Source organism: Chiloscyllium plagiosum, unplaced genomic scaffold (assembly GCF_037043375.1).
Source record: "Chiloscyllium plagiosum isolate Xiang-an unplaced genomic scaffold, Cpla_swu_hap1 HiC_scaffold_2, whole genome shotgun sequence".
NCBI classification, from domain to species: Eukaryota; Metazoa; Chordata; class Chondrichthyes; order Orectolobiformes; family Hemiscylliidae; genus Chiloscyllium; species Chiloscyllium plagiosum.
In genome coordinates this window covers 33,961,456-33,976,460 of record NW_028270140.1, presented here as the reverse complement: position 1 = coordinate 33,976,460, position 15,005 = coordinate 33,961,456, and the positions used below count along the sequence as shown (strand labels likewise).

Sequence of the window (15,005 nt, the reverse complement as noted above, 5' to 3'; positions counted from 1 at the left end):
TCGGATCATATAGGGTCGAGGTAAGAGTCGTGGCTTAAGTAATTCTATATAGAGACTCATTCTAAGAGAATAAATAAAGCAGGAAAAGGGTCCAGTGAACTCTCGCATGGTATTTGAGTAAAACCCAAGGGAAGGGATTGCCGTCTCTAGTGTGTTTTAAGAGACAGGTGGTTTTAAACTTGGAGCCACCATTGGCTGAGTTGGACTCGCCAAAGACATACCAGGTACGTGATTTCTTGGTTTACAAAAACCAAGGCATTGAGGCGGACACGCCCAATGCGAAAGGGAATCTCCGGAGGTAAAAGCAAATCAAAGGGAAAAGATAATGGTACTGCGCGAGAGAGGGAGAGCGGAACACTTTTCCAGTAATGCTGAAAATGGGCTCCAGCAAGAGCAAACAAAAAGAGGGTCCACAGAGGACTTGGAATGGTAAACCAAAAATACAGTACATGTTAAACAATTACGGCCCAGAGTCAGTAAAGCAGTTAGAATTATGGATTAAGGAATGTGGTTTTCTGGAGGAAGTTTTAGTAAAAGGCAGTTGGAAATATTGAGATCACGGTTGGAGGAGAGAGAGAAGGAAAACTGGAAGGGAAAAATGGAACCTGTGAATTGGAGTCCTTATGATATTTGGAAGGCTGAGGCTGATATCAAGGAAAGGAAATCTCAAGTAAAAGATAGATCAAATATGCATACAAACACTCGCGCACATGCAGACACGCACGGAAAACAACCTAATGAAGCTGGACAGTGTCTTAGGTCTGTTCCAGATCCTGACCTTGATGACTTCCCTCTGAGACCTACAGCCCCCCTACAAGATCCGCCTGGTGAAGGTTCCAAGTCAGCGGCCGCCGCCTCAGGGTCTGCCGAATCACCGGTAGCACTTCGTACCCACAACAGATCAAAGCAAGAAGCCCAAAAAAAAGATGGCCACTCCAAGATGGAAAGGCATCCAAGGCTTGTCCACGATTACTCCACAACAGACAATGAGTCAGACAGCGAGAGTGCTGACGTGCGATCATCTAACCAGGTAGTTCTGCAAGCACCAATGGTTGAGGTTACAGGTCCAGAAGGGCGCCCAGTGCTGGTCCACCGACCATGGACCATGAAAGATTTGGAAAGTGCCTATGGCCCACGCGAGGTTGGAGGTAATAAGTTCGCTGAAGACGTGACAAAGTTCTGTGTCGAGTTCCGTCCCATGTCACATGAGATGAGATGTCTCCTGGGACAAAAACTGGGTGCCGATGTCTCCAAAATCAAGCATAAATGGCCAGTCGTAAACATCCATGCCAGATCAACCGACCCGCAAGCGGAAGAGAATGGAGACTTTAATGCTTTTGTTGCAGCGCTGGCAGCCGTCTGTAGGGAGGCATTCCCAGTGCAAATGGACATGACCAAAATCGCAATGAGTAAACAACAAGGTGAGACAGTGTCCCAGTACCTTACGTGCCTCACTGAAGTCCATAACGCCCATAGTGGACTGAGACCACCTGAAGACATAATGGCGGCAGAAATCACGCCGTATGAGGCACACCTGAGGAACAGCTTCATCAATGGAATGAAGGATGAAATAGCGAAAAAGGTAAAAGACACCTGTTTTATCTGGGACAGGGGAAAGCTGAATTTGATAGAACAATATACGATACATGCTGAAAAATTGCTGGCCCAAGAGAAGGATAAACAGAAACTAAAAATGGAACAGCAAGTACATACGGCTCAGCTTACTATGATGCAAATGGTCACCCAGTCTTTGGAGGGAGGAAGAGAGAGAAACAGAGGTTGAGGTCGCGGAAGTGGAAGAGGAAGGGCTCATGGAATAGGGGCTGGCAGAGGTATATCTGGCAGGTCCAATGGACCACTGGGCGAGACAGTGCCTGCACAGACAGCCCCAATCGGCCCTGGAGGCTGAGCGACAGAGTGACTGACAGGAGAAGGCTGTGGGCTGCCCACCTCCACCTCAATGTCCAGGAAAGCCTCTTTCCCTTATGCTTGGCAAAGAAGACTCGCTTATGCTAATCTCTTCTACTAACCTTACGGGCACTGAAACAAGTCCCACCCCTATATTGAGTACTAAGATTGCGAAGTGCGGACTATATGTTCAGTACGACAATGATGCGTATAAGTCGATGCCTACCTCTATGTTATATGTGGAAGGTACACCAGTTACCTTTTTGGTAGATACAGGGGCAACATATTCAGTCCTTAAATTAAGCCAGTTTAGACAATCGACACAAATAAAGAAGAGTGGAAGGTTCCTGAACACAATGGATGCATCACCCGTAATGGTACGAGAGAGATTTTCTGCACCCCTATTGTGCGAAACTAGTAATGGGGAAATATTCCAACTCATTCTTGTTATCAGAATTCTGCCCTTTAAATCTGATAGGTCAGGATCTCATAGGGAGACTGGGGTTGGATTTGCTCACTACCCCCGATGGGCTTGCAGGTGATTCAAAGGGAAGATGTACCTGTGCAGGCTGTAAAATGCAACCCACGACTCCTGATGTATGTCTATGAGTGGCGATTAAGCCAGAGAGCGATAAGTTCAGTGAGCGATTCACTCGCCCTGGAAGCAAGTAACCATGTTAATCCTATTAACACCAATTTTCTTGCTGGGGAAATGATGCACTGCACAGCACATATACATATGAGAAGGATTGGTTCAGGAGATTGGTTAAACCAGATCAATTGTTATTGTGTGTATTTTATTGGAGTGATCACAGATGTGCAGTCAGTGTGAACTTATCTAAAGTATCTGTGACAGCAAGTAGACCCTATCTTTTTGATGCAGAAGGCTCTTTTCCTCACGTGTCACTGGCGAAGGCGTCCAGCGACAGGTGGCAAGATTTGGGACCATGGGTGCTAAAGGCACAAAGAACAAAAGGCTGGGTCTTCAGGGACGATGTGGGCATCTGGTTCAATGCAGATATGCGGACATATAGGAAGAAACTAAATTGGCTAACTCAGGCAGATAGGACAGTCCAGGTAAACCCTGCTAGCCCTGAAGAGCCTAGGAGGGTAGCCTGGTGTTTCCCTCAGATAGAAGTCTCGGACCCAAGATTAAAAACGGTCCCTACTGAGTTGTGGGCAAAAGGCAAACATTAATTGGGGCTCATATGAGGCTGTGAACCCATAAGAATAACCCCGAAGTCTGAGTACAATACCCACTAAAACCCGAGGCCATAGAAGGAATTACTCCAGTCTTTGAATCCCTCCTAAAGGCTGAAGTGATAATCCCCTCTGAAAACTCACCGGTGAGAACCCCCATTTTTCCAGTCAAAAAGACAAACATTCCAGGTGAACCGGAGGAATGGAGGTTTGTTCAAGACTTGCAGGCAGTCAATAACGCTGTTGTCCTGCGTGCCCCAAATGTTCCCAACCCCATACTATATTAGCTCAAATTCCACCATACAGTAAATGGTTCTCTATTGTGGATTTAGCAAATGCATTCTTTAGTGTACCAGTACACCCACATAGTCAATTCTGGTTCGCTTTTTCATTCAAAGGGAAATCATATACCTTCATGCGACTTTGTCAAAGTTACTGTGAGTTCCCCACCATATATAATGAGCTCTATGCAGGAGTCTGGAGACTCTTGTTTTAACCCCGGGGTCAGCACTTCTGCAGTATGTAGACGACTGCTTAATAGCAGCACTGACAGAGGAACAGTGTGAGAAGGATACTCTTGTGTTGCTCTGCCATCTAGCGAGGGAAGGGCACAAAGCCAATCTCACAAAGCTACAATTTGTGCAACAACAGGTGAAATTCTTAGGTCACTTAATATCTGAACAAGGGAAAACCATTGGTCAAGACAGATTTTAAGCAATCCAGAAAGTTCCAAAGCCTCACATGAAGAAACAATTGCTATCCTTTTTGGGCATGTGCTCCTACTGTGGAATGTTTATCCCACATTATGCAACCCTTGAGGTGCCCCTAAGTGATACAGCCCATGGCAAAGGGTTGCAGAACCAGAGTCTGTTGCAATGGACCCCAGAGGTCGAGAGTGCCTTTGTTGAATTGAAAAAGGCGCTCCAAACTACATCTACACTGGGGATTCCGAATCCAAGCAAGCCTTTTGTACAAACAGTAGATGAGAAGCGTGACTGCAGGACATCTGTGCTGTTGCAGGATCATGGGGGAAAATTGAGGCCAGTAGCATATTTTTCAGCTAAACTAGACCCCGTACCGGCAGGATTGCCTAAATGCCTGCGAGCCGTGGCTGCAGCTGAAAGGTCTGTTGTAGTATAAGGGATATAGTTGGATATGATGAATTATCCCTACTTGTCCCACATGCAGTATCCTTACTGCTTTCTGAGCAAAAGACTGCACACATCGGCAGCACGTTGGCTCAGATACAATACTATGTTATTGGAGATGCCTAACATTACAATAAAGCGGTGTAACATCCTTAATCCTGCTAGTCTTCTCCCCACAGAAGGAGACGGAGACCCACATGATTGTGTCGCTGTAACTAATGAAATTTGCAGCCCTAGACCAGACTTGCAGGATTCACCACTTCAGAATCAGATATGGAGGTTTCTGTGGATGGGTCAGCATTCAAGAGCATGGAGACAGGCCAGAATTGTGTTGGGTATACTGTAGTAACTATCCATGAGGTAGTCAAAGCGGGATCACTCCCTTCTCATCTGTTACTGCAAGCAGCAGAGCTGATTGCCTTGACTGAGGCATGTAAGTTGGGTAAGGGAAAGACAGTGAATATTTACACCGATAGCAGATACCCATTCGGGGTTGTACATGATTTTGGAACTCTGTGGAAACACAGGAGCTTCTTGACTTCCACTGGAAAGCCCATCACACACCGTGGCCTGATTTCTGACATCCTCAATCAATCGCTGTGTGTAAATGTGAAGCCCACATGAAAAACAATGATTCTATTTCTCAAGGCAATGCGAGGGCAGACTCAGCGGCAAGGATAGCAGCCCAGCAGCCACCAAATGATCAGTTTGACATGTGTATGACAAAAATTTGTACCCAAACAGCAGGCGTACGGGAGTTACAGTCGCAGGCCACGCCGGAAAAAAAGAGTGAGTGCACAAAAGTAAGGTGTAGTGTGAGGGAAGGGGTATGGTATGGCTCCAATGGTAATCCTTGCCTACCATGATCATTATTTCCGTTCTGTGCCAAACTGACACACGGTAAGGACCATGTGTCAAAAGGGGGGATGTATGACAGTATTTCGGCACACTGGTACGCTAAGGGATTTACTCATTACTCCCAGAAATATTGTGAACGATGTGTTGTCTGTGGCACTAATAATGTGGGGAAGGGAATACAGATGAGTCAGGCAGCACACTCCAACCCCAAAGACCCTTTGAACATTTACAAACGGATTTTATCAAACTAACACCCAGCGAAGGAAAAAGGTATTGTCTGGTAATAGTTGATATGGTCTCCAAATGGGTGGAAGCGTTCCCCATGTCTAAATAGCATCCTTGCAGTAGCCAAGGCTTTGCTAACTGAAATAATTCCGAGATGGGACATCCTTGAGAGGCTTAGTAGTGACAACGGGACACCATTTGTCAATAATGTCCTACAGCAGATCAGTGATTATTTGGGAATAAACATGAGACAACACTGTGCCTATCACCCAGCGAGCAGTGGGGCAGTGGAAAGAGAAAATGCTACCTTAAAAAATAAATTGACAAAATGTTGTGAGGAACTAGGAGTGACATAGACAAAGGCACTTCCAAATGTGCTAATGTATATGAGATCTAGGAGGAGAGGAAGAGCTAATCTTAGCCCGTTTGAGATTTTGTTTGGTAGGCTACCCAACAAAGGAATTGACCCAAGACCTAAGGTAAGACAGATAACAAGCCACTGTGAGGATGAGATGTTGTATTACTGTATAAAACTCTTTGCACTTTTGTCCCAAATACAGAATCAAGTGAAAGTAGCACTACTCTAACCAGCAGAAGGGAAGCTGCACGATCTAGAACCTGGAGACTGGATAGTGGTGAAAGACTTCAGGAGAAAAAACTGGAAGGTGAGGAGGTGGCTGGGACTGTTTCAAGTGCTCCTTACAACACAGACAGCTGTTAAGATCGCCGAAAGAGCCACGTGGATACAGGCCAGCCATTGCAAACGTGTAGCTGGGCCTGAGGGGACATCGGACAACACCAGAATCAATTAAGTGCAAGTAGTTATTAGAAGCCTCATGCAAATATGGGGCTCCCAGCTCACACTGTTAGCAAGCGCCCTGGTAGGACTATTCATAAGGGCAGGGGCGTCTGGGATACAGCCGCAGACAGTAATCTTAACTGAGGGTGGTAAGGGGACCTTTACATGCGACCCATGGCTGTTTAGAAACCAGGACGACTATAAATGGGACAATAAGTATTTATGCAGGGATCCTTGCGGCGCTGGTTACTGGCACTTAGTAGTAGCCACCACGGCCAAAGGGACACCTGACACGGGAAATAGATATTCTATAATCAAGGTAGGACGTCCCAGGGCACGGGTGACAATATCCAAGACTCAGAAGAGTGATGAGGGAATCTCCAACATGTATAGGCAGGTGAATATAGTGGTACAGTTGCCCCTCCCAACCCACCGAGATGCTGTGCAGAAGATCCTACAGAAGGTAGTAGCACCAGGGCATGGCAACCAACTAAACCAGATCATGGACCTAACCCCAAGCAGGGCAGAGGGCATTAATGTCATGCTAGAACCCGATGGGAGTCAGCCGGGGCTAGAGAGTGAGTCTAACTTGGTAGTGGAATTGACCCTTCGGGAGATAAATGGCATAAATGTGAATGCCAGTAGGTTGGGAGGTACAAAGGGCCATTGCTAGATGTGAAGAGATCACAGCATGTGCTTTGGCCCTAATACAACACTGGAGATTAGATGTTGGCTACCCTTGTTGGATATGTTTACACACAGCCCAACGGTGGACTGCCGAACCAATCACGGAGAGCCTGGCGAGAAATGCTAGCTATCTGCTTCCATGGGCGGCGACTATCCTGACCCTGATAGGGGGAGCAATTAGGGCAAATCTTGCCACCCGAATTCAAGGCTAACTGCACAGCCTTCCACATAATGGAAGGCAGGGGAGAAATGTGTATTTGCACCAATCGGGGTAGACTCAATTTGGGGATCTCCCTCTGCAAATGGTACGATCATAAACATTGCTTGTTCCTTTATCAATAATCAGATCATGATTATGGGCCTATGGAGAGAAAGGGTACCACCACCTTCCCCTGGGATGGAAGGGGTGCTGCTGGCCTGCGATACTGAACACTGGCACGACAGTGTTCGTCCCGAAGGCCAGCAACAGGCGAACCTGAAGGGATGTCCCATGGCATTGGAATGAGTACACACTCACAGATTCCTGGTCTATACCAGGAGCGAACATTGGGTGATCTATTCTCTTAGGAGCAGGGACAACAGTAGCAATAAACAAGATTAATGGCCTCGCATATAGTGTATTACTGTTAGCAAATGAGACAGAGGAAGGCCTAGCACTCATTAACACTGAGTTAATGACGGTTCGGGAAGCAGTGATACAAAATCGATTCATACTAGACATACGGATGGCCGAGAGAATGGGCATCTGCAAAATGTTAGTTACCTCATGCTGTTTTAATATTCCTGATGAGTCCCAGAATATCACTAGTGTAATAAATCATATGAAGGCAGCAATACGACTGCCTCCCCCAGCAGATGACTCCTGGTTCTGAAGGCTCACTTCCCTTTGGGGAGGATGGGGGTATTGGATCCTACATGTTCTACTAGTTGTAGGACTGGTCTTACTCATAGGGCTTTGTATAGGACCTTGCTTGTGTACCTGCCTACGCCGCTTGCTTATGAGTGCAGTAGGATACCAAATGATAAAATGTTCAGTGGCCCCACAGCAGGAAGATCCGATTGTGTGGACCCCACCCTACCGCAACGTTGACGAGTGTGATGTGTTAAGATGGGCTGTGTACAAGGCACACCAGGGTAAGTGACGATACCACCACAAAGCTGTGTTACAGCTAGGTGGTGTCTGAGGAAAGACCTGGTGTTCCCTAAGTATTTTTGATGTATAGCTATCTGGCTCTGTATTTTTTTTTGGGTTGTTGTCCTTGTTGTCATAAAATGACAAAAAGGGGGAAAATGTAATGAAAAATTAACAAAATTAACATTTACTGTGAAATCTGAAAGAGAATGCTTTGCTAAATTTAATACTTTTGCTGAACTTTTCAAACACTTTGCTGAATTCTGCAGTTGAGGAGACAGCTTGTCTTTGCTGAACTTTGCAAACATTCAACCTGGCCTTGCGAGCAGCCAAATTCAGCAAAAAGCTAAGGAAAACATAAAGACAGTAATGTCCATGGCAAGAGAATGAGAAAATAAGAGCTCAAATGTTTCCCAGCCCTTGTCCTTGAGCATGTGATAAGGATAGTATAAAAAGAAAATGTGAATTTTGTTCACGGCCCTTACACAAAGTGCCTTTGCCAAGTGTATTGGTCCCCCTGCATGCAGAAGTTAAAAAAATAAAGCGTTTTCTTTGCTCTTGCTTGCAGTTGAGTCGAGTTGATTTAATTTCCACAATTGTAATTATTAACTTCAGTAACATACATTTTAGAGCTGTGGGAAACAGATTCTAGCAATACAAATTATTTGCAGAAGAGATCATAAATCCAAGATGCTGTGTTTACTGATTATGAGAGGAAAATGATTTTAAAGATAGTTCAATAGGTTGAATCAAAACCAAGAGTTGCTGGAAAAACTGAGCATGTCTGGCAGCATCTGTGAAGAGAAATCAAAGTTAAAGTTTCAGGTTTGGTGATCTTTCCTCTGAACTCTGATGTGCTCAGTTTTTCCAACAACTTATGTTTTTGTTTCTGATTTACAGCATCTGCAGTTCTTTTTTTTCAATAGGAGGGCCAAGGTTGTTCTATTTCTTTTAAAAGATGTTGCTATCATTGACAAGGAAATTGTGCTTGGTAAAGATGGCAAGTCACCTTCTCAAAGGAACAAAGGAGCAGGAGTAGGCCACTCAGCCTTTAAAACCTGCTCCACAATGCTAGATCATTGCTGATTATCAACTTGAAGGTCATATTTCCCATTTCTTTTGATTGTCATTAGTAGTTATAAATCTATCAATGGATGTAGGTTTGCTCGCTGAGCGAAAAGGTTCATTTCCAGACATTTCATTACTGTACTAGGTAACATCTTCAGTGGACTTCATGCAAAGCAATGCTGAAAATGCCTGCTTTCTATTTATATGTTTGGGTATCTTTGGGTTGGTGATGTCATTCCTGTGGTGATGTTATTTCCTGTGGTGAAGTCACTTGCTGTTCCTTTTTTCAGAGGTGGTAGATGGGGTCTAACTTGATGTGTTTGTTGATAGAGTTCCGGTTGGAATGCCATGCTTCTAGGAATTCTCATGTGTGTCTTTGTTTGGCTTGTCCGAAGATGAATGTATTGTCCCAGTCAAAATGGTATCCTTTCTCATCCATATGTGAGGATACTAGTGAGAGAGGGTCATGTCTTTTTGTGGCTAGTTGGTGTTCATGTATCCTGGTGGCCAGTTTTCTGCCTGTTTGTCCAATGTAGTGTTTGTTACAGTCCTTGCATGGTATTTGGTAAATGACATTAGTTTTGCGCGTTGTCTGTATAGGGTCTTTCAAGTTCATTAGCTGCTGTCTTAGTGTGTTGGTAGCTTTATGGGCTACCATGATGCCAAGGGGTCTGAGTAGCCTGGCAGTCATTTCTGAGATATTTTTGATGTAGGGGAGAGTGGCTATGGTTTCTGGACGTGTTTTGTCTGCTTGTTTGGGTTTGTTGCTGAGAAATCGGTGGACTGTGTTCATTGTGTACCCATTGTTTTTGAATGCATGGTATAGGTGATTTTCCTCTGCTCTGCGTAGTTCCATGCAAAACCTCAACCTGAGCTACAAATCTTCTTAAAACTCGCTAAAATCTATCAATCCCTGTCTTGAACTTGCTTGATGACTGTATCAAAGATGTGCAGGAAAGATAATTATAGGTCTGTTAATCTTTGTCAGTCATACTTTGTAAAAATAGAAAGTGAAGCTTGTGCAACTTTTTCACACAGAGGGTGGTGTGTATATGGAATGAACTGCTAGGGGGACTGATAGATGTAGGTAAAATAACATTTAAAAGACACTTGGATCAGTACATGAATAGGAAAGGTTGAGAGAGATATATGCCAATTGCAGGCAAATGGGACTGGTTTGAGAAACCTGGTCAGCATGAGTTGGACCATGTTGTATGACTCTGCAACCCTAACTAGAAAATTAGCTGAGAAAGAGAGAGGGAAATGTTTAACAGTGGTAAGGGGTCGGGCAGGGCTCATGGAAGGTTTGAGTGGGTAAGCATGTGGAGGGTGTGTTCAGAAGTGTATGTGGCATATGGAGAAACTGAGAATATGGAGAAATTTCTGTCTTGGTGGAGATTTAGGAACTTCAACAAAATTAACATAATTGCTGTGGTTCTGTTCGCCGAGCTGAAAGTTTTTGTTGCAAATGTTTCGTCGCCTGGCTAGGCGACATCATCAGTGCTTAGGAGCCTCCTTTCCAAGCGCTTCTTTGATGTATCCTCCGGTGTTTATAGTGGTCTGTCCCTGCTGCTTCTGGTTGTCAGTTTCAGCTGTCCGCTGTAGTGGTTGGTATATTGGGTCCAGGTCGATGTGTTTGTTGATGGAGTTTGTGGATGAATGCCATGCCTCTAGGAATTCCCTGGCTGTTCTCTGTCTGGCTTGCCCTATGATAGTAGTGTTGTCCCAGTCGAATTCATGTTGCTTGTTGTCTGCGTGTGTGGCTACTAAGGATAGCTGATCGTGGCGTTTCGTGGCTAGTTGATGTTCATGTATGCGGATTGTTAGCTGTACACTGGTAGTGTACAAAATACCATGCAAGGACTGCATAAAACACTATATAGGACAAACAGGAAGACAGCTAACAATCCGCATACATGAACATCAACTAGCCACGAAACGCCACGACCAGCTATCCTTAGTAGCCACACACGCAGACAACAAGCAACATGAATTCGACTGGGACAACACTACTATTATAGGGCAAGCCAGACAGAGAACAGCCAGGGAATTCCTAGAGGCATGGCATTCATCCACAAACTCCATCAACAAAGACATAGACCTGGACCCAATATACCGGCCACTACAGCGGACAGCTGAAACTGACAACCGGAAGCGGCAGGGACAGACCACTATGAACACCAGGAAACATCAAAGAAGCGCTTCGCAGGAGGCTCCCAAGCACTGATGATGTCGCCTAGCCAGGGGACGAAACGTTTGCAACAAAAACTTCCAGCTCGGCGAACAGAACCACAGCAACGAGCACCCGAGCTACAAATCTTCGCACAAACTTTAAATTAACATAATCTTCTGAACCTCATTTTGGTGCTCCCTATTAGTGTACCTGCTTAGCTTTTTGTTATTGGCATTACCTGCAAACTTCAAGCTAACATATGTAATACAGCTTCAAAATAATTAATGTAGTCAAAATATCACATATCTGTACTCCATAACCGGTTACTCTCATTTGTAAATACTTTCCACTCTGAAAGTTACAGAATTATACCACCTCTTGTCCCTAGTTTATAAAGCATATTGCACTATACGTATTAACTATTTTCTATATCCAAAGGTGCTATTTGAGAAAAAAAATCTGAGAGTTCTTTCCCTAGTGTTCTGAACAATCTATATCTCCAATCATCATTAAAGTAGATGATTTGGTGGTTGTCAAATTGTTATTTGAGGGAATTCACTGCGTGCAAATTTGTTGTTCACTTTTTAACAAAGTAGTGATTACACTTCTGATAAATACTTCAGTGCTGTGAAGCCCTGGGGGCCTGAAAGGCATTTTAGAAATATAAGTGTTTATCTTAACTGTTCGTTCTCTCTATGATCCCTGGTAAGATAAAACTTCTGAAAATCTCGGACATGTTAAACTGCAGTTCACTTGTTCACAGTGTCCAACAAGCGCAGCATCCAGGATATTGGATAATATCCAAATGCTGTGATACCCACCAAATGGCTTTTGAGTCTTCAAAGCAGTTTCAAGTATGTTCCCGTTCAATTAAAAGATTGTGGTTCACGAGCTAATCACCTTGGAGCGAAGCCACTTTAAGGCATTCCAACGTTCTGCCCTCATTAGATTTTGGAGATTTGCGGCACCAAGACTAGTTCACCAAATAAATGTTTCCACTCCCGTGGGTTTGGTTTTCCGATTAAATTTCTGGACCACGGCGGGACGTCAGCCACTTAATTCATCAGCAAAATTAACTTGGACGGAAGGAGCCTCTCAGATCAACGTGTGATATGACTTGATAATGGTCCCGCTGTCTGACGCCCATAGTAACAGCAACAACAAGGCTATAAAAGGTAATAATCGGAGAGAAACAGCATTGTTATTCCACCTTAACAACGAAAGGTGGCCACTGAAAAGGGCTGGTTTGTCAATACAAAGAAATAATGCAAACAGGAACAGGGATGATGTCATCAAATTTGCAGATCCGAAAGTGTTCCTTACCCATGGGGGTTCTCTGCAGGAAATTCTCCTCGAATACCACTCAATCGATCAGATCAGAGCCAAGGATGCCATCCTTCTCCTCAATAGACAGTCAGAGCATCAATCCTACCAGGGTGGTCAAGGAGGTCAGGGCACTGATGGTTGACATGGGCACAGGCTATTTCAAAGCAGGCTTCGGTGGCCATGCCAAGCCTTCAGTCGTCATCTCTTCCACAGTGGGTAGACCCATGCAGCGGAGTGCCAAGACTGGAGACAACCGGCAGGAGAACTTTGTGGGCAGTGAGCTGAGAGCCCCTACAGAGCTGCGGCTCATCAACCCTCTCCGGCATGGCATTGTATTGGATTGGAATGGTGCCGAGGCCATCCTGGCCTACATCTTTGAGAAGGAGATGAAGGTGCAGCCCGAAGACCATGCCGTGATGGTGGCTGACCCACCCCTGAGCCCCACCACCAACCGCGAGAGGATGGCCGAACTCCTCTTTGACACCTTCAACATTCCAGCCATACACATCACAAGGCAGTCGCTGCTTTCTATCTATGCCTATGGCTGCACCAGTGGGCTGGTGGTGGAGAGTGGCCATGGTTCCTCCTGTGTCGTCCCCATCCATGAAGGCTATATCATGCCTCACATCACTGCTAGCGTTGATTATGGAGGCTGTGACCTTACAAAATATTTGCTAAAACTCATCAACCAGAATGGGCACAAGTTAAATGCCAATGACTATCATCTTGTGGAGCAAATCAAACAGGAGTATTGTTACACCGCTATTGACTTTGATGGTGAGATGCGGGGTGAGACCAAAGAGTACATAGCACACTTTGAGTTGCCAGATGGTAAGACTATCACGGTTGGCAAAGAAAGGATTAAATGCCCTGAAGCCCTCTTCAATCCATCACTCATGGGTTCCAGAGAGGCTGGGCTGCATACATTGGCTCTGAACATCATCAATAAATGTGACTCTAGCCTGCTAGAGGAAATGTACACAAATATCCTGCTCTGTGGGGGCTCAACCATGTTCTCTGGATTTCGCGTTCGTTTCCAGAAGGAATTAAGAAAACTGGCACAAGACATGAACCCGCAAGTGCAAGCAATTCCTGAGAGAAGATATTCAGTCTGGTTTGGAGGTTCAATCCTATCCTGCATCAAATCCTTCCAGCAACTGTGGGTTAGCAAAAGGGATTACGATGAGCGTGGACCACTGGCTATCTATAGAAAATGTTTCTGAAACTGAGGTTTTAAACACATTATTTTTTTTAAAAAAGCACACAGCTGATTTCCATCTCTGAATGTAACTTAAATTAATTGAAGATTGGTTTAAACATGCAAACATAATAAAGTCTTATAATCCGTGTGATTATTGAAAGATGATCATGGATATTGAGATGTGATTAAATGGTAAATGCATGATGTCACATGGAATCTTAATGAGTTCCACTGACTTTGTGAACCAGGACTGTAGGCTGTGCATGTGAATTGTAACAAGGCCAGGAATATATCTGGCTGCTGTGTATGATGTTCAGATCAATGTAGAACGATTGTGCTGCTCATAGTGTGGATAGGTCATTACATCACTTAAATGTCTCCTCTTAGGGCAATGTTCATTGACATTAATTTGTATTCTGTTACAATATAGACTATTTTACTGGGTATAACTGCTCATCTTTTACTGTAGCACCATATTCCAATATGTTGAAAAGAGACTTCTTGTCCCACTGCTAATTGAGGCAAACTCTCCACATGGGGAGCATGACAAACAAACTCGTGTGTTTGCTTGCAGATTCTCAAAGGCGGTTCTCATTCAGATGCATGCTGTACCTCATCAAGGGATGCAGCACTGGGAAGGAAGGATGTTGGCTAAGAGTCAACTTCCTGTCCCTGGTATTGACCTTGATCAAAACTCTTCCACAACCCCATCTCTTGTCAACACTCATGTGTGCCTGGGTTCCTCCTTGATTTGATGTAGTACCAGCAGTAGCCATTGGCTTCCCCATGGCACTGATGAGTACAGGAGAGTAGGCCATCCAACTCCTCATTTTCATGAACTGGAGAACGACCATCACTGGTCTATTACTATTAAAGTGGCATAACATATAGTGGGCTTTGTTGAAAAGAGGTGACGCAGGGCTCTCACCAGCTTTCCAACTGGTGCCTGAGGCTCCCATTACCTCCACGAGTTTCAGCCCAGTTATTCATCACATGGCTGAAGCACAATAATAGTATATTGACATAACAATTAGTTCCTAGATCTTTATGAATAATACAACATAGCATCCCAATTCCTTAAAAGATGTGCGTCGAAATCAATTTTATTGTTTCAGTTATGAACATTTTTTCTTCAACAAAAGCTTAACAATCAAGTTTTATAAATAAACTTAATACCTTCAGAATCATTTATAGCACGGTTTCTTTTCTAAAAATACAGTTGATGGTATCACTTAGGTGGTAGGATATTGTTATCCACCTTGCTGGTACTTATCTCTCTC

General features: G+C 44.4%; 1 protein-coding gene and 1 pseudogene across 1 annotated transcript; both read left to right on the top strand.

Annotated features, from left to right (window-relative positions):
- The first annotated feature begins 688 nt into the window (after positions 1-688).
- On the top strand, positions 689-6,151 carry LOC148151850 (uncharacterized; annotated as a pseudogene).
- Positions 6,152-12,481: 6,330 nt separating this feature from the next.
- Positions 12,482-13,747, top strand: LOC122539396 (actin-like protein 7B). The gene has a single exon (XM_043674191.2). It carries the CDS (start codon positions 12,482-12,484, stop codon positions 13,745-13,747), a length of 1,266 nt encoding a protein of 421 aa, XP_043530126.2.
- The last annotated feature ends 1,258 nt before the right edge of the window (positions 13,748-15,005 follow it).

Excerpts from the sequence above, each read along its gene's own strand:
- LOC122539396 (XM_043674191.2), top strand. The coding sequence starts at position 12,482 with ATGATGTCATCAAATTTGCAGATCCGAAAGTGTTCCTTACCCATGGGG.